The sequence below is a fragment of the Tamandua tetradactyla genome, chromosome 26, assembly GCF_023851605.1.
Source record: "Tamandua tetradactyla isolate mTamTet1 chromosome 26, mTamTet1.pri, whole genome shotgun sequence".
Lineage (NCBI taxonomy): Eukaryota > Metazoa > Chordata > Mammalia > Pilosa > Myrmecophagidae > Tamandua > Tamandua tetradactyla.
The window spans coordinates 43,497,444-43,523,375 of NC_135352.1; the positions used below are offsets into that span (position 1 = coordinate 43,497,444).

A 25,932-nucleotide genomic window follows, 5' to 3' on the forward strand; every position below is an offset into this window, starting at 1 on the left:
GCTGTGTTCAGCATTCTAGTTCTTGCTCAGCAACCATTGTGTCAAACAATTTGGTTTTGTGGTTCCCATTGTTTGGGACTGGTGCTAGAATGGCTGCATTAGAGTAACTTCTATGACTTGTGAAAACATAGAATTCAGGGATTTATGTTCAGAGATTATGATTTAGCAGCTCTTGGGAATACGTATTTTCTGATAAAAAAGTTTTCTCGAGATATAATTTACAACCCATACAGTTCACCCATTTGAGATGTACAATTTTTCATTTATTGACAGAGCTGTGCCACCATTACCATAATCAATTTTAGAACATTTCCCTTAACCCAGAAAGAGAGTTCTCATTAGCATTCACTCCCTGGTTCCCCTTGGCTCTCAACGCCATGTAGCCCTAGGTAAACCCAATCTATTTTCTCTATATATAGATTTGGCTATTCTGAACATTTCATGCAAATGGAATCATGTAGTATGTGGTCTTTTGTGATTGGCTTTTTTACTTGCCATGTGTTTTCAAGGCTGATCTATGCTGTATACATGTTATGCATGCTAATGTATCAATACTTTATTCCTTTATTCCCTTTTATTGCCAATATTAATCATTCCTTTGTATAGAAGAAATATGTATTTTTACGAAGCTTCCCTGCTAATTTAATTTCAGTATACTTAGAACATATCTTGAAATTTATTCTCTGTTATACTAAGAAGAGTATCATATACAATTGTATTTTTTTCTTGTACTTCAACAATAGTGCTTGCAGAACTCTCTTGAGTGTTTAAAGCAAACGGCTTGCCAACTGTTAGTGTGGCAAAATCATTTTAATGGGTTAAAAATCAGGGATTTTTAAAAAAGTGATAGAATAGAAAGTAGCAGACTCCACTACACATAATAGAGGTATTTTATGAAACGTGTGTGTGCGCGTGTCTTTACTGGGTTCAAATGTGAAAATTACTGTAGGTTGCTTGTGGGAAAATTTGAAAACTACTATGCTTTAAATATTTTAGTATACTCTTTATCTCATCAGGTAAGTGGTGAGAAATGATTAGCTTAAGTGAGAGTTGAATTGAAAGAACTAGCCAAAACTAGAGCTTAAGGATTGGGAACTAATAATGCAGGGAGGGATGGGGGTGTGGGATGGGCCTGGAGTCCTGGGAGCCACACTGCCGTGGGCGTTTAGTTAGGAAATTAGGTCACCATTCAGTTATCTTTCCTGAAAGAACCAACTCTGAGATTTAACACCGCTTATCATGTTGCTGATAACACTGTTGACTTAAAGCGTGGCATCAATAAAATTGATGTAGTTTAATTAAAATGCCCAAGGCATATTATAAGAAAATAATTATTCTCGCTGTAACTTCGTCAACTCATGGGATGGTATTACATATTCTAAGTAATAACATTTCATTGAACTCAAGTAATGTATGCACTAAAGTAAAATAGTTACATTTCCTAAGAAGGAAGTATACAGTTTAATAAAGTTATATATTGTGCTCTTTTTAAAGTAAGCAGAAGCTTTAAATATCTCTCTGAAATTTTTTCAGTAGAAATAAACTTACGTCTTCTTTTCTAAGAGTTCTTTTTCATATATGGTGAGTGAAATAATATTTAACAGTGACATATTTCTGAAATAAATTCCACTGATTTTATGTTGTTTGGGAATCATGCTGATTCTTTGATACTCTGAATTTGTTTCTCAAGTTCAAAATTTTAGTGTTTATCTTTTATGGTCAGTCTACAAAATCTAGAAAATGAGGTAATGATTAGTATGTAAGAGTAATTTTGTAATGCTGATTTTCTCTAAAATATAGTTACTCTTGAAATGAATTGTTACTGGAGACCTCTTTATAATTCATTCAGATGCTAGCTTATTTTAATAATAATGTAAATGATCATCAAAGTAATTTTTTTAAGTAGCAGCTGCTTCCTTTTGTATTGAAACCCCACTTACATGATTAATTTTGTACAGTGTTCCTTTAAAACTGATTAAAAATTGGGTGAGATAAAAAAGAAACAAAAACCACAGGTCAGTTTTACTTATGAGCTTACATGTAGAAATCATAAAAAGCAATTTTATTTTAAAATGTAAATCAGATTAAAAGTATGTCAAAAGAATAATTTAATAATTATCAAGTAGGGTTCATTCCAGGAATATAGGAATGTTCAGCAGTGGGGAACTGATAACTGCATTTTACTCTATTAACAGTTAATAGATTAGAGGAGAAAATGATATATAAATCGTCTCAGCAGATGCAGAGTAATAAAATTTAATACCAATTCTTGTTTTAAAATCTTCTTGATTCCAGATATAAAGGGAAGAGTTTTTAATTTGATACAGTATATGTACCAGAGACCTGTGGTAGATATTATGCATAATGATGCAAAATTGGAAGCATTACTGTGAAAAACAGGAACATGACAAAGATGTTTGGTATCATTGCTATCATTTCCTCTTTCTTATCTTGGAGATCCTGGTCAGTACAATTAAAAAGAGAAAGAATTAAGGAACATAAATATTGAGACAGAAGAGAAAACATAGACATTATTTATAGATTGCAGGGTTACCTACCTAGAGGATCCTAGTAAGCACCAGCAAACTGTTAATGAATTCATAAAGTGGCCTGATAGATTAACATGCAAAAATGAGTAATGAGCTAGAAAATGAAATAGAAAAAAAAATAGCAACAAAACTCCCAGAATATTACAGAACAGCTGTAATAAGAAAAGTGTAAGATCACTGTCATGAACCAGTATCCGTGGAATACTGTGCATGTATCAGTGAAAAGCAGGTGCGGCTCTTAACAACACGTCCAGGTCTCACAATCACGGTGCTGAGCAAAAGAAGCAAGGCGCAAAAGAGTATATATTGTACAATTCCAATAATACAAATCTCATAAACAGAAAAAATACCAAACTAGTTAGTTTAGAAGACATAAATGTGGTAGAGCCATAAAGAAAAGTGGGAGGAAGATTGTCCCTAGAGTCAGGGCAGTGGTTCCTCTTTGGAGGACGTGGGTGTCTGTGGGTTTGGAGGGGCGCACGGAAGACTCCGGGTGTTGGGTGTCTGTGGGTTTGGAGGGGCGCACGGAAGACTCCAGGTGTTGACCGTGTTCTCTTTCTTTTTTTTTTTTTTTTTTTTTTTTTAAAGGAAAGACAGATAGAAGGAAGGAAGGAAGGAAGAAAGGAAGGAAGGAAGAAAGGGAAACATCTTTAAACATTTTCTTGTTTTATTGTATTTTGTTTTTCCGTTTTTTGTTACATGGGCTGGGGCCGGGAATCGAACCGAGGTCCTCCGGCATAGCAGGCAAGCACTTTGCCCGCTGAGCCACCGCGGCCCGCCCCGTGTTCTCTTTCTTGACCTGGTTGGTGTTTGCATTGGGTGTAAACTCTGTGTGTGTTTCATCTGCTTTTCTGTAGGTGACCTTATTTAAAAGTTTAAGAAAGGATGGGTGGGGTGAAGCAGAGATGGCTAAGTAGCATAGAACTGGGAGTTGAGAAACTGACCTACTGTTGGGGCTGGGAGAATTATTGTATTATAAGTGAAGCAATTCATATTCAAATGAATGGAAAAAAAGATATATCAGCCAATAAATGCTTATGACATAGATTGTCTAGAGAAAAATTAAATTAGGTCCTTAACTCATTCAATAAACAAAAATATATTCCAGTAAAGATTAAAATTTAAAAATGAAAATGTTATTGAGTTCTAGAATGTCTTCCTAAAGAAGATGGTATATGCAAATACCATAAAGGAAAAGATTTATATTTAACTGTATACAGTTCAAACTCCTGTGCAGTGAAAGATACAATAAACAACAATCAAAAATAAAAGACAAACTCAGAAAAAATATTTACGACATGTATAACAGGCCCGGTCTAATTTTCCAGTATACAAAGAGCTCCTAAATTTGAACAACCTATTATGTGAACAATTAGAATAAATAAGAAATATAACTACCTAATAAATTGAAAAATATTTTTAACCTTTACGAGAAGTAGAAATTCAAGATAATCTAATAACACCCAGTATTTATGAGAATGTGGGGAAAATGGGTCCTTTGGTGTGAGCATTATTGGTGCAACCACTTGGAAAGGCAGTTTCTTTCAACATTTAATTTGTATTTTTACCCTGTAATTCCATGTCTAAAAACTTGCCTTTCTTGAAAAGCAATAAAAGGAGGTTCTTCATAGTCTGTGGAGTAGGAAAACATTGAAACTAACCCTATGTCTGTCCTTAGAGATATGGTTAAATTAGTCTTATCTATAATATTGAATGTTATAGTTAATTTGCTTGCTATCGTGTATAAACACAAGGACACCTTATTAAGAAAACGTTTGTTTTTTTGGTCAAATAACACATTGTCATTTTATGTAAAAAGCATAAAAAGTTAAGATTCTGTATGTATTTACATAATGTATATAAATGCATTAAACAACATCTGGAAGGATACTCGTGAAAACGTTAACAGTGGTCACCATAGAAGGTGAAGATTGAAGTAAGGCTATAATTTTTACACTTACTTGAATTTTATATAGTGAACATATATTGTGCAACTAATTTTTTAAATAAATTCTCTTCATTGGTTGGCTTTTAAAATGAAATTATATTTTCATAATATTAGAAAATGTTAAAAATCAGATCTACATCTGAGCCCAAAGCTGTTTAATTGACGATTGGAGAAGAACCTTCCGCAAGTTTTCTTTGACTCTAATGTTTCTCTGTGTTTAACAGACAACATATACAGCGTAGTGGTTCTTTATTTTTAGGGATAATATGTTTTGAAGGAGAGTTACAGCAGTCGTAGTTTTACCTTTTTTCTTTTTAACTCTCCATGAATTAGGAATTTTCAGGTTGTACCTTAGAATTAATCTAATTTATGGTTTCACTTTTTATCCAGGTCTATCAAACTCCAGTGAAGAAAATGAATCCTGGGGAAGAAAGGAGGAAAATGTTTGAGGTATAAAGACATCTGTCTCTTATTTTAAGGTTTTGCAAAAATAATTATAAAATAAAAAGCAGAATTTTATAATATAAAACCTCCAAACCTTTGTGCCTTATTTCTTTCAACCAAATGTCCCCAACTTGTTTTCTTTTTTTTTCAACCTCCCTGGGCATACCTTTGTCTTGATGTACTAATTTTTCTGATAAGACTAGAAAAAGTGGAATTATTATTGATAAAAATGTTATTATTTTTATTTAAGGAAGGAACAAGAAAGAGAAGGTTGGAAACTAATGAAAAAGAAAGGAAACAAAAGGATCAGGTAGTTTTTGTTCCTATTTTTGTTCATTTCCAAGTTGTAGATAATAATAGTTTTAAGAGTTCTAAGAAGTTTATCTTTAAAATTGTTACAGATTAGTTTAATGAAGGCTGAACAGGTGAAAAGGCAAGAAAAGGAAAGGGTAAGAGGATAATCCATTTTTCCATAATGGATTCTTCACTCTTCTCCCACACTTTTTTAAAAGAAATATTCTAATTTCCTTTTTGTTGCTAAATGTATTTCATATTAAATATGTGAAGTGGTGTTTTGTTTCTTTTTCTCAAAGTTGGAGAAAATAAACAGGGCCAGGGAACAAGGATGGAGAAATGTTCTAAGTGCTGGTGGAAGTGGAGAAGTAAAGGTAGGCATTTGATGCCGGTGCAGCTAAAGTGATGCTCCGTTTTTCTCCAGTTTCCCCTTGCCCTTCAAAATGTATGGAACTGGTTGTGTGTGTAAAATATTATAGGTAATTTTTTGCACACAAATTCTCCAGCATCTGTTAGAAATTTGTGCCTTTCCTGCATGTATTTGATATATAATGTGTATTGATAACAAATACGTGACATTATTGAAATTGCCCAAAAAACTTGATATGAAGGCCAGGATACACCATTCCTGCCAGAGGGATCTTTTAAAAATCAAATAAAATTTATCGTGTGTCAACCTGAAATCCTTTTGTACCTCCATAGCTTTTATGGAGGCTTAAGGTCTTTATAAAAACCCTTCTTGGGAGCGCCACGGTGGCTCAGCAGGCAAGAATGCTTGCCTGCCATGCCCAAGGACCCGGGTTCGATTCCCGGTGCCTGCCCATGTAAAAAAAAAAAAAAAAACCCTTCTTAATCTGGCCCCTCCCAGTCTCACCAGGCTCATCTCTGTCCATTCCTACCATGCGCTGTAGGTCATCATGCTGAACTAAAAACCGTGCTCACTATTTCCTTATGCTCTGAAGCCTGCTGGATCTTTATCATTCTTTGCACCTTTGTTTGAAACAACCTCTCCCTCTTTAACTGCACATCCGCACATTTACCCGATATGTTAATTCATATATCTCCTTTTGATGGATACAGACTTATATCCTTGGCACGTTTCATAACTTTTCAGAGCTTGGGCTTCTTCATCTTAAAAAGAAAATATGAAAAGTTCTGAGAACAGTGCCTGGAACTTGACTAGCAAGGACTCACTTTTTTTTCAACTGCTGTATTGCAGTGGTGCTCTTTTTTCAGCTTCCTGCGAGACCTCATTTGTTTTAGGGCACTCCTTATAACAGTTGGGTCGTGTTTGTTTCTCAGCCAAAACCCCAGCAGGTTCTCATGCAGATTCCAGACCTGCTCCTGTCGGTGTGAAATAGTTTTCTGGGTGGTCTTTGAAAAAGCCCTTCAATTCTCTTGTCTCTTGTACTTGCCTGTCAGGCGGTATTCTCTGGTTATTTACTCGTCCTCGGAGCTGTGGGTTCTAGAGCATGGGCTGCACCTCCCAGCTCAGGCTGACTGCCTGGCTCCTCTTCCCTCTCTTTGCCAGTCAAAATCCAGCTCAGTATGGGGCTGTGTCCTCCACTTTATCTGTGGCTGAATACACCCCTAGCTGTCTACTCTTTAACTCCCCACAGCAGGGATGAGGTCTCTCGCTGCCATTTCTCACCGGGGTGCAGGAGAACTTTCCAACCCAGGGCTGAAAACATAGCTTCGGTCCACAGTTTCTTAAACTCTCTGTCACTGACCTGGGCTTGAAATGCCTCCTAAGGGTCAGGGTCTGTCCCACTGCTGTGAAAGAATACGTATTCTGCGTCTCCCTTGGGAGGGGGAAGGAGAGGACCAGTCAGTCCAGGATGGAAATTCCCTACCTGATAGTCTTCTTCAGTTCGGGATTTATATGGTCCCTCCCCAGTCCATGTCCTCCTCCAGATTTCCAAACAGTTCAGAATTTTTCTCTTTTAATGCTGAATCTCCGAGGAGATATTTTCAGTAGCTGTTTACCTCATCATGTGGATAGCATCCAAAGACTTTTTACTTTTCCATTCTTTGTTCTGCCAGTCTGAGTCATGTATTTCCTCTTTTGCTCCTACGGCATATCTCTGTCGTTGGTAGGCAGAACTCTAAGAAGGTCTCAGAGATTCCCGACTCCTGTGTACACACCTTGTGTTATTCCCTGTCCGTGAGTGTGAGTGGGAACTATGAATGTGAATATGATGGTGTAACTGCCTTGATTAGGTTATTTCATATGGCAAATGGTGATGGAATAGCCTTTAGACTTTTTAGACTTTTTTAGATTTTTTAGACTCTTGAGAAGCAGAAGTTTTTCCTATCACATAACAATAATTCATTGTAGACTTAAAGAAATTTTAGTAATTTAATTTTATCATGATATTCAATACATGATATTAAAACCTCTTGAATGTTAAAAAACGACTGGGACAGCATTTAACCCATCCTAAAATAACTAACCCCAGGTGGGCAACGGTGGCTCAGTGGCAGAATTCTTATCTGCCATGCTGAAGACCTGGTTTCGGTTCCCAATGCCTGCCCATGTGAAAAAAAAAAGAGAGATTATATAATAACTAACCCCAAATTTTGCCTGTTTGGAAAATACAAACTTATCAAAGTGTAAGCCATCCGATTTTATTTTATTTTTATTTTTATTGACAAAAAATAACAACATACAAACACGAACATTCTTAACATATGAACATTCCATTCTTGGTATATAATCAGTGACTCACAATATCATCACATAGTTGTATTTATCACCATGATCATTTCTTAGAACATTTGCATCACTCCAGAAAAAGAAATAAAAAGAAAGAACTCATATATACCATACCCCTTTCCCCTCCTTCTCATTGATTGCTAGTGTTTCCATCTACCATATATATATACACATCTGCCATATATATATATATATATGGTGTAATATAGATATATACACACACACACATACATACACACACATACACACACATTTTTTTTTGGCATGGGCAGGCACTGGAAATTGAACCCAGGTCTCCAGCATGGCAGGCAAGAATAGGCAAGAATACCCAATGTATTTTAACCTTTGTTCTATTTTTTTTCTATACCCCTTACCACTCCCTTTTATTGATCACTAGTATTTCAATCTACTCAATTTATTTTAATGTTTGTTCCCCCTATTATTTATTTATTTTTAATCTATATGTTTTACTCATCTGACCATACCGAGGATAAAAGAAGCATCAAATGAAAGGTTTTCACAATCATGCAGTCACATTGCAAAAGCTGTATCATTATACAATCATCTTCAAGAAACATGACTACTGGGAACACAGCTCTACAGTTTCAGGCACTTCCCTCTAACCTCTCTAATACACCTTAAACTAAAAAGGGGGTATCTGTATAATACCTAAGAATCACCTCCAGGATGACCTCTTGACTCTGTTTGAAATCTCTTAGCAACTGACACTTTGTTTTGGCTCATTTCTCTTCCCCCCCTTTCGGTCGAGAAGGTTTTCTCAATTGCTTGATGCTGAGTCCCAGCTCATTCTAGGATTTCTGTCCCATGTGGCCAGGGAGGTTTATACCTCTGGAAGTCATGTCCCATGTAGAGAGGAGGAGGGCAGTGAGTTTGCTTGCCATGTTGGCTGAGGGAGAGATAGGCCACATTTGAGCAACAAAAGAGGTTCTCTGGGGGTGACTCTCAGGACGGTTTTAAGTAGGCTTGGCCTGTCCTTTGTGGGGATAAGTTTCATATGAACAAACCCCAAGACTGAGGCTCGTAGGCCATCAGATTTTATCATATACTTTCTGTTAATTGGAATTTGATTATTTGTTCTTCTCCCTTTATGTCTTCTTATATGCAATCACATTATCTTTTCCAGTGTTTTTTGAGAACTGAGATTATTTTTCAAATTAGATATTATGTGTTTAATATATTTCTGATTCACTTATAAACTTCTGTAATTTATTATAACACATGATTATAATTTATAAACTTCTGTAGTGTTTTCATAGATGGTTAAGAATTTGTTTTCCATGATTAGAACAGTTTCTGTATTTCTGTACTTACTCCTCAAGGATTTGAAATAGTTGACTTGTGCTGTTTTATTTTTGTACAGTTGATAAGGACCTAGAAGCTCAGTATAATGTCAGTCAAATTAAGGAAATTCTCGAAATGAAGGGATCTATTTTATGCCTCTAAATATTAGACATAGTTCACAGTATAAAAAAAATTACATGTGTTTGATTATTTAGCTCTGCCAGATTTGGAACTGTTTAGTTTTATCCATTTTTATGAATTTGTATTTTCAGAAAAATTGTTATGTATTCCACAGATATAATTTGCTCACATGGTGTTTATAATATGTAAGAGGTATATCTCTTGTTTCCAAATATATTGAAATACTGTTCAGCAGTAGAAGGGAGTAATCTATTTATGCATACAACAACATACATCAACTCAACAATATACAGAGTGAAAGAAGTCAGATATACTTGCACATTGTGTGGCGGAAAGCAGATCAGTGGTTGTTGGGGTCAGAGGCACTGAGGGAAGTTTGGCATTTGGGATAAGATATTAGCAACAGATTAAATAAGTGTAGCCAGTTTTATAGGAAATTTGACCACCTCTTACCAGAATTTTGTTCTGGTTCTGAATCTGAGATATACATTTTAAGAATGTATGTGAGCATTTCCTTGATGGAGCTTCTTGCCTAATTTGTTGTCATCTCTATTTCTAGCAACTTTCATTTCCTTTTATTTAAATATCTGTAATCGTTCATCAGTGTTTATCTTCCAGTGTGTGTGTGTGTGTGTGTGTGTGTGTGTGTGTGTGTTTTAAAGCATATTACAAATGGACTGTGATCAAAAGAGCATGGTCCAGTGATGTTTTTAAATGCTTTTTATTGTGAAATATGTATAAAAAAAAGAAAAAGCAATACCTTTCAAAGTACACTCCAAGAAGCAGCTACAGAACAAATTTCAGAATTTGATGTAGGTTACCATTCCACAGATTCAGGTTTTTCCTTCTAACTGCTTCAAAACACTGGAGACTAAAAGATATATCAGTGTAGTGTTTCAGCAGTCATATGCGTATGTTAAATCCAATCTTCTCTGTTATAACTCCTCCTCCTTTGATCCTTCTCCCACACTATAAGGATATTAGGGCTGTGCCCTTTCTAACTTTTTCAAGTTGGAAAGGAATATCAAAAATATAGGATAGAGGGATGGATTGGTTGATATTCTTGGAGAGACTGGCCCCACTGGTTTCAGGGCTTATCTAGCCTAGGCATCTTATGGAGGTGATGGGTTTCAGGAAATTAAACTTAAGGCGTGAACAGAGCCCTAGGTGTTATTTAGGCATGATATTTGTTGGGGTTTGGCAAACCATGGCAGGTAGCAATATCTAGCTGAAGCTTGCATAAGGGTAATCTCCAGAGAAGCCTCTCGACTTATTTGAACTCTCTTAGTTACTGATATCTTGTTTTGTTACTGGTCTTTTCCCCCTTTTGGTCAAGAAGACATTATTGATCCCATGGTGCCAGGGCCAGCCTAATCCCTAATATGTCCCTACATTATCAGGGAAACTTTCACCCCTGTGTGTCATGTCCCACGTAGGGGACAGGGTAATAATTTTCCTTGCAGAGTTGAGCATAGAGAGAGGCTACATCTGAGCAATGAATTCCTAGAAACAACTCTTAGGCATAATTATAGGTAGTTTTAGCTTCTCCACTACAAAAATAAGTTTCATAAGGGCAAGCCTCAAGATGAAGGGCTTAGCCTATTGACTTGGGAGTACCTAATGTTTGAGAGAGCACCAGGGGTTTCCCAGATGGTAAAGTTTTTTCTCTAATCCTTCAAGGGACTCTACCAATGCTTTTTAATTATTAGCCCACCACAGTCTGAGATGTATCCTAGTATTATATTAAGATATACAGAGTTATAAGGCCTCATTCCCATTCTGGGCTCCATGTGTTTGGGTTGTTTTAATAAGCTATCCAGACAGGTTGATTTGGATTGTGTGTTACAGAAAATTTAGGTTCTAGACATAATAGACCTCTGTGCCTTTGGTCTCATACAGTAGGTGAAGCTCTAGGGTACATACGTTGTCATCTTTTGCCCTGTATTCTGAGTTACCTTAGTCTCAACCAGATCAGCTTCATTATCATCTCTTGTTGAAGGCTGATCTCTTTTTTGGGTACTTTACTGTATGTAGCAAGGCTGATTTTCAGAGCTGCAGAACTCCAGCTCTGAGTCTTAGGTGTCACCGAGGTACTCAGAGTTCCAGGGAATTGCCAGCCATAGCTCAGTCTTTCAGAACCTAGAAATACACTTACAACTTTGGACTAATTATAGTTGCTATAAGAGCTTACAGTCTAGTCTCAAATTTCTTATAAGTATTTTCTGAAAGAGAATATAGTGTATTTATTCTTTTGTCTCTGTCTTACTTTGCACAACACACTGTCCCCAAGGTTCATTCAGTTCCTTGCATGCCTCATGACATCATTCCTTTTTGTAGCCATATATATATATGGCAACTATGATATATACGTGTGTATATATATCATATATATATACATATATAAAGGCAAACTATGATATATATGTGTGTATATATATATATATCATAGTTTGCCTTTTGCTTCTCAGTCTTCCAGTGATTTTTTAAAAATCTTGGTGCCCTATAAAACTGTAACAACTTTCTGTGTCAGGACGTTAAAACAAATTCTGTCTCATTGGGTTGTACTCAAGTTTCTTTTTACTTTTTGTGGTTCTAATATTTTTCTTTGTATCTTTTGTTAGCCAAAGTTTTTTCTTTATCACCTAGAAGCTCTTCCTCCTTTAATGTCTGGCTTTTATTCTCATCATTTCACACTCACAAAAGGGATGTTTTGTTCTATTATTATTATTTTTGGACGTTTTAAAGTCTTGCAGTCAACCTTAGTCATATTAAAATGTTTGTCTTATTTTCAGTACTATTTGACTTCTACATTTGAGGTTATTAATTTCCTCTTCTTAATGAGATTCTTCCACAGTGTCTTGTGCAGTATTACACACTTTTTATTTACTTTTAACTCTTATACTTTCTGACATCTGTTTTCTAACTTTTTTTTTTATTAGAGAAGTTTTGAGTTTACAAAACAATCCTGCATAAAAAACAGAATTCCTGTGTACCACCTCACCACCAACACCTTGCATTGGTATGGAACATTTGTTACTATTGATGATAGCACGTACATATATATATATATGGATAGAATATATATAATTGTCCTATATATTTTAATTAGTAGTTACTTTTGTTACAATTGATGAAAGATTATTAAAATAGTTCTACCATCCATTACTTACCTTAGGTGTATTTTTTCCCACAAAAACCCTATTTTTACCACTTTGTATTAGTATATATATTTGTTATAATTCATGAAAGAACCTTCTTATACTATCATCTGTAATCCATCATCTTCAGTAGGGTTCACTGTGTTGTACAGTCCTGTTTTATCTTTTTATTTTTTATTGTAGTGTCCTATATATGCTGAAGTTTCTTCTTTTAACCACTTTCACCTATACGGTTCAGTCTTGTTAATTATACTCAAATAATCTGCTACCATCACCACCATTCTTTCCAAACGTTTACCATCAGCCTAAATAGAGAATCTGTACAAAGTATCAACTCCCCATTCTTTAACTCTAATCTCGTTGTAAGCTATATTCTAGATTCTCACTCTAAGAGTTTGCTTATTATACTAGTTCATAACAGTGAAATCAGACAGTAGTTGTCCTTGTGCATCTGGCTTATTTCACTCAGTGTCCTCAGGGTTCATCTATGTTGTTGCATGCATAAGGACTTCATTCCTTTTTACAGCTGTATAATATTTCATTTTATGTTATGTATATACCACATTATGTTTATTCATTCATCGGCTGATGTGTACTTGGGTATTTCTGTCTTTTGGCAGTTGCGAATATTGCTGCTATTAAATTGGCATGCATATCTGTTCAAGTCCCTGCTTTTATATCTTCTGGGGATATACCTAGTAGCGGGGTTGCTGGATCATGTGGTAATCCTGTACAGCTTCCTGGGGGACTGTCACACTGTCTTCCACAGCAGCTGCACCATTTTGCTTTCCCAGCAGCGATGAATGAGTGTTTCTATCGCTCCACATCCTTCCCAACACTTGTCATTTTGTGTTGTTTTTAATATAGTGGCCATTCTAGTAGTTTTGAAATATCTCGTGATTTGATTGGCATTTCCCTAACAGCACATGATGTTGAGTATCTTTTCATTTTTTAGCTGTTTGTATTTCATCTCTGGAGAAATGTCTAGTCAAGTCTTTTGCCCATTTTAAAATTGGTTTGTTTGTCTTTTTATTGTTGAGTTGTAATATTTCATTATATTTTTTGGATATTAAACCCTTTATCAAAAATGTGGTTTCCAGATATTTTCCCATTAGGTAGGGTTGTCTTTTCACTTTCTTAACAAAATCCTTTGATGTGCAAAAGTTTTTAATTTTGTGGAGGTCCCATTTATCTAATTTTTCTTTCCTTACTTGTACTTTGGGTATAAAGTCTAAGAAAACATTAACTGCAACAAGATCTTGAAGATGCTTCCCTTCATTTTCTTCTAGGAATTTTATAGTCCTGGTTTTTATATTAGATCTCTGATCCATTTTGAATTGATTTTTGGTTATATTGTGAGATACGGATCCTCTTTCATTCTTTTGCATATGGATAGTCCATTCTTCCAGCACCATTTCTGTCCCAGTTGAGTGGGCTTGTCAGCTGTGTTGGTTTGAAACTGTCTTGTACCCCTGAAAAACCATATTCTATTAAGCCAGCCTTGTGGGGTAGACCTGTTTTGGGGTGGGACCTTTTTGCTTAGGTTAGTTCTATGGAGAGGTGGCCCTGCCCATTCAGGGTGGGTCTTAATCCACTTTCTCTGAAGTCCTGTAAGACGGGGACATTTTGGAGAAAGTACAGACACAGACACTTGACGACAAAAAATGCCCTTGCGGGCAGGCCATGATGATTCAGCAGACAGAGTTCTCACCTGCCATGCTGGAAACCGGTTTCAATTCCCGGTGCCTGCCCATATGAAAAAAAGCAGAGGCCAGAACAACTCAGTGAGCAGAGAGAGACATTTTGGAAACCAACCAAGGAGAAAAGGGCCAGCCAACATGGCCATGTGCCTTCCCATGTGACAGAGAAGCCCTGGACATGATGGGCCTTTCTTGAATGAAGGTATCCTCTTGTTGATGCCTTAATTTGGACATTTTCATGGCCTTAAAACCATGAAATTTATAATGTAAATAAATTTATAACGTAAATTTATAATGTAGTTAATCCCCTTTATAAAAGCCAATCCATTTCTGGTATATTGCATTCCAGCAGCTTTAGCAAACCAAACCAGCAGCCTTGTCAAAAATATTTTGCAGAAGAGAAATAAAGAAGAAACTGCCACACCCATGCTCTTTATCTCCCCATATGATTAACTCATAGCATTGGTATGGTGCTTTTGTTACTGTTGATGGAAGGGGATTGAAATATTACTGTTAACTGCAGTCCATAGTTTGCAATATGTGTGTTTTTCCAATATGCCCCTTGATTATTAATTGCTTGTAATAAGTACAAGGAGCAAATGTACATTTGCTCTAGTTCATGAAAGAACTTTTTTTTTTAGTACAGTTAATCATGGAATTGTCCACCATGATAGTCACTGTGACACATATTTTCACCTTCAATTTCTGGTGACATCCAAGACTCTAAACTTCCCTTTTCCACCACACTCACGCACCATTCAGCAATGTTAATTCTCATAATAATGTGCTAATATTATTCTGTCCATTTCCAGATGTTTAAGTTCACCCTTGTTAAACATCTGCACATATTAAGCAACCTCTCCCCATTCTTTGAAATTCTCCTCATTCTATACCCTGGTAACCTATATTTGGGTCTGTGAGTTTACATATTATTTACAGTTCATATTAGTGAGATCATAAAATATTTGTCCTTTTGTGTCTGAATTATTTCACTTAACAAAATGGTCTCAAGATTTGTTTATGTTGTCAAATGCTTCAGGACTTCATTCCTACTTATTGCTGAATAATATGCCATCGTATGTATATAGAGCATTTTGTTTATCCATTCGTCTGTTGATGGACGCTTGGATTGTTTCCATCTTTTGGCAATTGTTATTCTTTATTAGTATCAGTAACAAAATGTACTACTTTTCAGTTGTTAATGGTTATAACATAGTAGGAAAACATTTTGATTTAAATTGCATATGTATTAATATATTCATTTTAGGTAATTGCTTTTTCAAAGTAAGGTGTTGAAGTTTACTTTTTTCTTTTGAGGACAGTTACAAGTCTTTTTGGCCTTATGAGATAAACATGTGAGAGCTCTTTGTTTAATTCCTAGGCTCCCTTTTGTGGCGTTGGAGGGGCATTGACTCCATCATCTTTTTCTCGAGGACAGTATGAGCATTACCATGCTATTTTTGATCAAATGCAGCAACAAAGAGCAGCAGATAGTGAAGCTAAATGGAGAGGAGAAATGAATATTCGAGGACTTCCAGAAAGGTATGGCTGTGTTCTGCAGAAGTTGTTTATGCTTTGCTTCAGAAAAAGTAATGAAAGTCACTATGCATATTTATCTACAGAGGAATTCCACCTGGAGTACGTCCAGGATTTCCTAATGGGGCTGCAGGTCATCACCATTTCCTTGATGCTGATGCTATTAGAAAAACTTTGAAAAGATTGAAGGCCGTGTCTAAACAAGCCAATGCAAACAGGTTGGACTGTGACAATCCATGAATTCATCTTTGTGTGTAATTCTGTCTCATGCCACGTGTAGTTTAGGATCTACACTTTGTAGATTTTTCCACCATTGATTATGTAAAATATTTTGCCTTCTGGGTACAATAATTTTCCCAGCTGCATATTTGCCACTTAATTACATTGTGGCAATCATGTAGCTTTTCACTTCAGCCAGAATTTTGTGGCTTATTTATGTCCCACAGGATGAACATAATGTTTGTAGGAATATGTGGTAACTTACAACAAACATGTATTTATAACTATTTCATCTACTTCCTTTAAATGAATCAGAATATACATTTAAATGGAATCACACTTTATGCAGAATTCCAAAGCGTGTTTTTTTGTCTTTGTTTTCCTCATAAGTTAGTATCCCACTTTTCTTTGTTGTCTTAGCATGTTTTCTGTTCACATTCATTTTAGATTTAGAGTTCTGTCTGATTCTTATATCAGAGGTTTCCTTTTCTGCCTTTGAATTAAATTTATTAATACTGTCAATGGTTTTAATTGGCTTGGTACCTGTTTTCTTAAACATGCATATGGGTTTTCTTAAATATTCTCATTTTTTGTATACAGCATTGTGGTGGGTTATGGAAGTGCATATGGCATTTAGTGAAAATTTAGGTACATTACCTTTTCATTGTGATTTTAAGTAGAATAATTCTGAATGTTATAAAAATGTTTATAATACCCACCGATGATAAAAGATTATTAAAATGTAGTTGATGGGGAACTGTGGGACGTTGGTGGAATGGAAGCCTTCAGGAATCAGTCCTTCCACCAGAACAATTATTAAAAAGGCAGAAACTGTCTAAGTCAACTATTCCAAAACTGTGAAGTCCGATAGAAAAACACTGTTGGCATCCAGGGAAGAGCGGGAGGAAGAGGCCGGTGAAGTGTGGTAAAAAATAGTAAGTTGTTCTCTCCATGGCTGGGTTACTGGTGCCCACTTGTGCTCTCCCTTCTGGCATCAGTGTGGCGCAGCCCCTGGTGTAAACTTGCTTCTGCCAGAAAGGCACATAAAATTCCACATCCCCAAATTTGGTAGAACTGATTGGGCCATTGATGATCACGGCTTTTGATGACTTCGGATCGCATGGGGCCTGGGGCTCTGAGGGTGGCTGTTGTTCCACCCTGTCCTAGGCAAAGGCTGCGGGATAGGGTGGAAGATGGTGGGCGTCCTCGGCACTGAGGAGCGCGTGAAGGCTACTCCAGCTGCTCAGGAGCTGAGTTGAGAAAGTGCAGCTTTGGGGAGTTGGGGAAGCAGCTCCTGGCGCTCTTCCTGGCCACACCCGGGCAGTTCAGAGCTGTCCTGTGCTCTCTTTCAGGGTCCCTGGTCTGGTTTCAGCCTGGAAAGACTGAGTTGATAAACTCCTCTCCAGTGTACCTCCCCTCCCAGAATTTGCCCTATGCAAAATCAGTTTGAGAGAAAATAATTTTGAGAAACAGTGAGTTGGATTGCCTGCAGCAAAGGCTTACTTTTTTGAGTCCTGTAGTGGCAAACCCAGGGGAGGAAGGAGATCTGTTTCTGGGGAAACAAAGGAGACTTTCAAAAACCTGTACATAGGGAAACCCCTAAGGCCACTAGCAAACACATGACCAGGAAGAGACACAGGCTGAGAAAAAACTGAGACGACCCTCTACTTTGAATTTCCCTTGGGCTCACCTGCCTGAGAGGAAGGTTGAATTCTGAGCAATGTGTTATGTAAAGGGAGACTCTATTAAATTAAGTCCCAGTTTCTTATCAGGAACCATGAAGGCAAGAAGGCAGTGGGTTGAAATATTTAATGGATATTTAATATTTAAATACTTAAATATTAATATTTAGTAGTTAATTTAATTATTTAAATATAAATATTATTTAAATTTAAATATTAAATATAAATATTTAAAAATATTTTTAAAAAACCTGTGAACCAAGAATTTTATATCTGGCAAGACTTCCTTTCAAAAACTGGGAAAGATTAAGATAGTCCCATGTAAACAAAAGCTGAGAAAGTTCATCACCAATGGACTTACCCTATTAGGAGTTCTAAAGGGAGTTCTTCGGACTGAAATATAAGGACATTAGAGAATGGATCAAAATGGCATAAAAAAATAAAGACCTCTGGTGAAGGGCAATTATGAATGCCAGTAGTATTTATCTTGTTTGGTATATAACTCTACTTCTTACTCTCCCTACAAGGGCTAAAATATAAATGCATAAAAATTCAGATAAATCTATGGTCTTAGTCATACAGTATATAAAGTTATACAATTTATAACAAGTACAAAAAAAGGGGTATGGAGGGGGTATAGGAAGACTGTCTGTGTATGCCATTGAATTTAGGTTGGTATCAAATTAAATGACTGTTATATATTTGGGGTGTTGACTTTTAACCCCATGGTAACTACAAGAAAAGTATATGAAAAATATATACAGAAAGGGGTTCAATATGGTACATTACACAAAAGTAAATATGGAAATATGCATTAATGGAAGAAATAAGACATAAAAATTAAATAACAATATGGCCAAAGAATGTCCTACATTATTAATAATGACTTTAAATGTAAATGGATTAAACTCTCCAGTCAAAAGGCAAAGATTGGCAGAACGTATTAAAAACTATGACCCAAAGATATACTGTGTACAGGAGACTCACCTTAAATTAAAAAACATGGGTAGGTTGAAAGGGAATAGATGGAAAAACATATACCATGCAAGTAGTGACCAAAATAGAGCTGGAGTAACCATGTTAATATGAGATAAAATAGACTGTAAGTCAAAAACAGTTACAAGGGACAAACGTAGTCATTATATATTGATATAGTATATATTATATATGAGGGACAAACTTCTGTCATTTCAACAAGAAGATGAGACAATTATAAATATATATGCATATGAACATATGAAGCACTTACAGATTTGAAGGAAAAAATTGATGGTTCTGCATTAATAGTAGGGGACTTTAATGTAGTGTCTTCAATAATGGATAGGTCATCTAGACAGAAGATTAATAAGGAAATTGAAGACTTGAATGATACCCTAACCTAACTAGACCTAACCAGTCATAATACACATTAAGTGCATTTGGATCATTCTCATGACAGACCATATGTTAGGTCACAAAACAAATCTTGCTGAAATAAACAGTATTGAGATGATACAGTGTATCTTCTCTGACCACAATGGAATTAACAAAAAATCAATAACAGGGAGAAATGGAAAATTCAGAAATATGTGGAAATTTAAAAATGTATTTTTAACAGCCATTAAGTTAAAGAGGGAATCACAAGGGAAATTAGGAAATATCTTGTGGTGAATGAAAATGAAATATAGCATATTATGGGAGGCAGCAAAGGTGATTAAAGAGAAATTTATACCTCTAAATGCTTAATTAAAAAAGATTTCAAATCAGACACCTAACTTCAAAATTGGAGAACTAGAGAAAGAAAAGCAAACTAAAACCAAATTGAGCAAAAGGAAGAAAATAACAAAGTTAGAGTAGAGATAAATGAAATAGAGAGTTGAAAAAAAACAATAGGGAGCATTGACAAAGTCAGAAGTTACTTCTTCGAAAAGATCAATAACATTGAAAAACCTTTAGCTGCAATAAGAAAAAAAGGAAAGAGGAATAAAAATGGGGACATTACTGCTGACCCCACCAAACTAAAAAGGAGTATAAAAGTAGGTACCACAACTGCATGCCAACACATTACATAACCTAAATGAAATGGAAATACTCCTAGAAACACGCATGCTCCCTTCACTGACTTGAGAAGAAATAGAATACCTAAACAAACCAATAACTAGTAAATAACCTCCTAATAAAGAAAAGCCCAGAAACACATGACTTTACCAGGGGGCATTTTTTTTTTAATTGCATAAAAATAAAAGCTAAGGTTTATTTTTTTCAGTTTGAGTATATCACTACAATAGAGTTTAATCACGTAGAAAGCTGATATAACAGTTGTGGTTTAGCAAAAGAATAAGAGATGCGAACCCTGTAGACTTTGGAGAGAGTTATCTATATTAACTCTTTTTTAAAAAAATATTTTTATTGAGAAATCTTAACACCACTTGCAGTCCTATACATGGTGTATAATCAGTGGCTCTCGGTATCATCACATACTTGTGTATTCATCATCATGATCATTTTTAGAACATTTACATCACTCCAGAAAAATAAATAAAAAAGAAAAATCTCATACCCTTTAACCCTCCCTCTCCTTGACCACCAGTATTTCAGGCTACCCAATTTTTTAACCCTTTATGTCCTCTATTTATTTTTTATCCTTATGTTTATACTCATCTGTCCATACTACAGGGTGAGTTTTATCAAGCATTCCTGGAAAGCTTACCACCAATCCTGCTCAACCTCTTCTGAAAAACCGAACAGTTGGGCACACTATAATCGTTCTACTAGACCATCATCATCATCTCACCAAAACCAGATACAGATATCTCAGGAAAGGGAAAAGCATTGACCTTATTCCGTATGAATATAAGGACAGAAATCCTCTACAAAATACTAGCAAACTGATTGCAGCAGCACATTAGAAGAATTATATACCATGATCAAGTGGAATTTATCTTTGATATGGAATTGTGGTTTAAATTAAGAAAATTGATTAATGTAATACACCACATTAACGGATGGAAGGAAAAAAACACATGATCACTTCAACTAAGTCAGAAGACGCATTTGTAAAAATTCAGCACCTCTTCTTGTTGAAACACTTAGAAAAATAGGAATAGAAAGACATGTCCTCAACATGATAAAGGGCATGTATGAAAAACCCACAGCAAACATAATACTTAATGGTGAACGACTGACAGTTTCTCCTCTAAGATCAGGAACAAGACAAGGATACCCTCTGTCACCACTGATAGCCAATATTGTACTTCAATTTCTACCATGCAATTTGGCAAGAAAAAGAAATAAAAGGCATCCAAAATAGATTGTAAGGAGTAAAACTTTCCCTGTTTGCAAATGACTTGACTCTGTGTACACAACATCCTGCAAAATCCTAAGCAGAGGTCCTAGAACAAATCAGTAAACTCAGAAAATAGTGGTGGATGACAAAATTAGCACCCCCAAATCAGTAGTACTTGTATATACTAGTAATGAACAATCAGAAGAGCAAATCAAGAAAGCAAATTCAATTTACAATGGCAACTAAAAGAATGAAGTATCTAGTAATAAATCTAACTGAGGTTCTAAAGGACCTGTATGTGAAAAACTACAAAACAGTGCTAAAAGAAATCAAAGAGGGCATAAATAGGTGGAAGGACATTTTATTTTCATGAATTAGAAGACTAAATATTGTCAAGATGTTAATTCTACCCAAAGCAATTTATAGATTCAACACAATCCTAATAAAAATTCTGACAACCTTGGTAGAAATGGAAAAGCCAGTTATCAAATTTTTATAGCAGGGTAAGGGTCCCTGAATAGCCAGAGCCATCTTGGTAAAGAACAAAGTTGAAGGGCTCACACGACCCAACCTTAAACTTATTACAAAGCCTCTCCAATCAAAAGAGCATGGTACTGGCACAAAGACAGACATATAAACCAATGGAATCAGATTGAGAGCTGAGAAATCAATCCTCACATTATGACCAACTGATATTTGATAAGGGGGCAAAGGCCGCTTGGGAAAGAACAGTCTTTTCAACAAATGGTGCTGGGAAAACTGGATCTCTATTTGGACAAGAATGAATGTGGATCCCTACTTCACACCATATACAAAAACCACTCAAAATGAATCAGAGACCTAAATGTAAGAGTCAGAACTATCAAACTCCTAGTAGAAAATGTAGGGAACATGTTCATGTCCTTGTGTTAGGAAATGGTTTTTATATTTTATACCCAAAGCACAAGGCATACACAAAAAATTGTATCAGTAGGATCTCATCAAAATTTAGAACTTCTGTGAGTGCAGGACTTTATCATCAAAGTCAAAAGACATCCTACTCAATGGGAGAATATATTTGGATACCACATATCTGATGAAGGTTTAAAATTCAGAATTTATAAGGAAAATCTTCAGCTCAGCAAAAAGATAACCCAATTTAAAAATGGAAAAACTTAAATAGATATATTTCCAAAGAAGATATACAAATGGTCAAAAAGCACATGCAAAGTTGCTCAACCTTATTAGCTATTAAGGAAATGCAAAGTAAAACCACAATGAGATACCATTTCATTAAAAAAACATGAAAATTACAAGAGTTTGAGGATATGGAAAGAAAGGAACACTGATTCATTGTTGGTGGGAATGTACAATGGTGTGCAGCCTCTGTGGAAGACAGATTGACTGTTCTCAGAAAGCTAAGTGTAGAATTAGCATATGATCTGGCAATCCCACTACTCTGTAGACCCAAAAGTATTGAAAGCTGGAACTTGAACAGGTATTTGCACACCAGTGTTCATAGGAGCATTATTCACGGTTGTTAAAAAATGGAAGCAAGTCAAATATCTTTAAATCAGTGAATGATTAAAGAAAGAGTGGTATATACACACAAGGGAATAACAGCTATAAAATGGAATGAACTTATACTTGCAACAACATGGTTGTGTCTTGAGGACATTGTATTGAGTGAAATAAACCAGACACAAAAGAACAAATCTTGTATGAACTCACTGATATCAAATAATTAGAATAGGACTTCCGGAGAAGAGGGCGACTTAATAAGACGTGTGGGTCTTAGTTCCTCCTCCAGAAAAGCAACTGAAGAAACAGAAACAATACGAAACAGCTCCCGGAGTCACGACAGAGACCAAAAAGACAGCGTACCCCATTCTGGAATGGCTGAACGGGCAGGGAGAATCCGCTGCGGTGAGATACCAGAGGGGCGCACGTTTTCCTGGCCGGGGCGGCTGGCGACTGGGGTCCCCTCCACGCACGTGGCTCCCCGGTCTGACCGGGAACGTTGGATAGCGGGGCCCTCCCGTCACGCTTGGCGTCTCGGGCCAGCTGGGCAATTTGGACCGGCACTCCCCCAAGCCGCGGCCAGCGACCCCTGCCCCCACGCACGGTTTCCCGGGCCAACTGCCCCGCAGACAGACGACCGCCACGAGCGCCACCTACTGGGCAGGAAAAGAAAAACAGAGCCCAGAGATTCCACAGAAAAACCTTTCAACCAGCTGGGTCCCACACCCAGGGAAATCTGATCAAATGCCCATACACCAGCAGAAAATAATGGATGACGCTCGGAAAATTGAAGATATGGCCCAGTCAAAAGAACAAACCAATAGTTCAAATGAGATACAGGAGCTGAGACAACTAATGCTGAATATACGAACAGAAATGGAAAAACTCTTCAAAAACCAAATCAATAAATTGAGGGAGGACATGAAGAAGACATGGGCTGAACAAAAAGAAGAAATAGAAAATCTGAAAAAACAAATCACAGAACTTATGGGAGTGAAGGACAAAGAAGAAAAAATGGAAAAAACAATGGATACCTACAATGGTAGATCTAAAGAGACAGAAGCTACAATTAGTGAACTGGAGGATGGAACATCTGAATTCCAAAAAGAAACAGAAACTATAGGGAAAAGAATGGAAAAACTTGAGCAGGGAATCAGGGAACTGAATGACAATATGAAGCGCACAAATATACGTGTTGTGCGTGTCCCAGAAGGAGAAGAGAAGGGAAAAGGAGGAGAAAAACTAATGGAAGAAATTATCACTGAAAATTTCCCAACTCTTATGAAAGACCTAAATATACAGATCCAAGAAGTGCAGCGCACCCCAAAGAGATTAGACCCAAATAGGCGTTCTCCAAGACACTTACTAGTTAGCATGTCAGAGGTCAAAGAGAAAGAGAGGATCTTGAAAGCAGCAAGAGAAAAACAATCTGTCACATACAAGGGAAACCCAATAAGACTATGTGTAGATTTCTCAGCAGAAACCATGGAAGCTAGAAGACAGTGGGATGATATATTTAAACTACTAAAAGAGAAAAACTGCCAACCAAGACTCCTATATCCAGCAAAATTGTCCTTCAAAAATGAAGGAGAAATTAAAACATTCTCAGACAAAAAGTCACTGAGAGAATTTGTGACCAAGAGACCAGCTCTGCAAGAAATACTAAAGGGAGCACTACAGTCAGATACGAAAAGACCGAAGAGAGAGAGGTATGGAGTAAAGTGTATAAAGAAGGAAAATCAGATATGATATATATAATACAAAAGCCAAAATGGTAGAGGAAAATATTATCCAAACAGTAATAACACTAAAAGTTAATGGACTGAATTTCCCAATCAAAAGACATAGAATGGCAGAATGGATTACGACCCAGCAATACCACTGCTAGGTATCTACTCAAAGGACTTAAGGGCGAAGACACAGACGGACATTTGCACACCAGTGTTTATAGCAGCATTATCTACAATTGCAAAGAGATGGAAACAGCCAAAATGTTCATCAACAGACGAGTGGCTAAACAAACTGTGGCGTATACCTACAATGGAATATTATGCAGCTTTAAGACAGACTAAACTTATGAAGCATGTAATAACATGGATGGACCTAGAGAACATTATGCTGAGTGAGTCTAGCTCAAAACTAAAGGACAAATACTGTATGGTCCCACTGATGTGAACCGACATTCGAGAATCATTTTGGAATATATCATTGGTAACAGAGACCAGCAGGAGTTAGAAACAGGCTAAGATAATGGGTAATTGGAGCTGAAGGGATACAGACCGTGCAACAGGACTAGATAGAAAAACTCAAAAATGGACAGCACAATAATACCTAAGTGTAATGTAACTAGGTTGGAACACTGAATGAAGCTGCACCTGAAATATGGTTTTTTGTTTGTTTGTGTGTTTGTATCTTTTGTTTTTGCTTTTTTCTTTTTCCTTTATATGTATATATATATATATATATATTAGTAGTATTATTATTTTAATTCTCTTCTCTATATTAACATTCTATATCTTTTTCTGCTGTTTTGCTAGTTCTTTTCCTAAATCGATGCAAATGTACTAAGAAATGATGATCATACATCTATGTGATGATACTAAGAATTACTGAGTGCACGTGTAGAATGGAATGATTTCTAAATGTTGTGTTAATTTCTTTTCTTTTTTTTGATTAATAAAAAAAATAATAATTAGAATAAGCAATTCAAGTCAAAATCTAGAAGTTAGGTTACAAAGGTATGGGGTGGGGTAGGAAATCAGGACTTAAACCTTTTTTTTTGCGTGGGCAGGCTCCGGGAATTGAACCTGGGTCTCCGGCATGGCAGGCAAGAATTCTCTGCCTGCTAAGCCACTGTGGCCCACCCTGGAGTTAAATCTTAACGTGTAATAGAGTTTCTCTTTGTGATGATGAAAGAAATTTTTGGTTATGGGATGGTGATGATGATCATATGATGTTGTGATATAATTAACAGCACTGAATTATATGTTTGAAAATGGTTAAAAGGGGAAACATGGAAACATTAGGTTGATTTTGTGGTTAACGGTATAGAAAGTTTTTTTAAAAATCCATGGAACTGTACTACATAAGCAGTGAACCTTAAGTTAAACCATGGACATAGTTAATAGTACAGTTATAAAAATATGCTCTCATCAACTGTAGCAGATTTTCACACCAAAGCAAGAAGTTAATAATAAGTGGTGTTTTAGTGTCATAGGTTGCTTAAAGCAGATACTGTAAAATGCATTGACTTAAACAATGAGAATTTATTAGCTTACAGTTTGAGGGTGAGAAAATGTCCTAATCAAGTCTTCATCAAGGCAATGCTTTCTTCCCAAGGACTGGTTGGCAGTGATCCTTGACTCTTCTGCCACATGGCAAGGTACATGGTAGCTTTTGTTGGTCTCTCCCTTCTTTTCCGGGTTTCACTGCTTTCAGTTTCTTGCTTCCATGGCATTCCTCTCTGTATTTATTCCAT

The 25,932-nt window shown here is 36.2% G+C and overlaps 1 protein-coding gene across 18 annotated transcripts in view; it reads left to right on the forward strand.

Annotated features, from left to right (window-relative positions):
• The window catches only part of NEK1 (NIMA related kinase 1), a 295,240-nt gene that overhangs the window by 104,696 nt on the left and 164,612 nt on the right, over positions 1-25,932 (forward strand). For 11 of the 18 annotated variants that reach the window (XR_013169104.1, XM_077144462.1, XM_077144465.1 and 8 more), the window contains 6 exons: positions 4,888-4,947; positions 5,192-5,251; positions 5,343-5,390; positions 5,535-5,609; positions 15,634-15,794; positions 15,875-16,006. Coding sequence is in view for 17 of the 18 variants with exons in the window: in XM_077144462.1 (XP_077000577.1) it covers positions 4,888-4,947; positions 5,192-5,251; positions 5,343-5,390; positions 5,535-5,609; positions 15,634-15,794; positions 15,875-16,006 (536 nt within the window). In the remaining variant the exon portion in view is untranslated. The remainder of the gene's footprint in view (positions 1-4,887; positions 4,948-5,191; positions 5,252-5,342; positions 5,391-5,534; positions 5,610-15,633; positions 15,795-15,874; positions 16,007-25,932) is intronic. The other 7 variants (XM_077144470.1, XM_077144474.1, XM_077144472.1 and 4 more) reach the window with 1 other exon arrangement.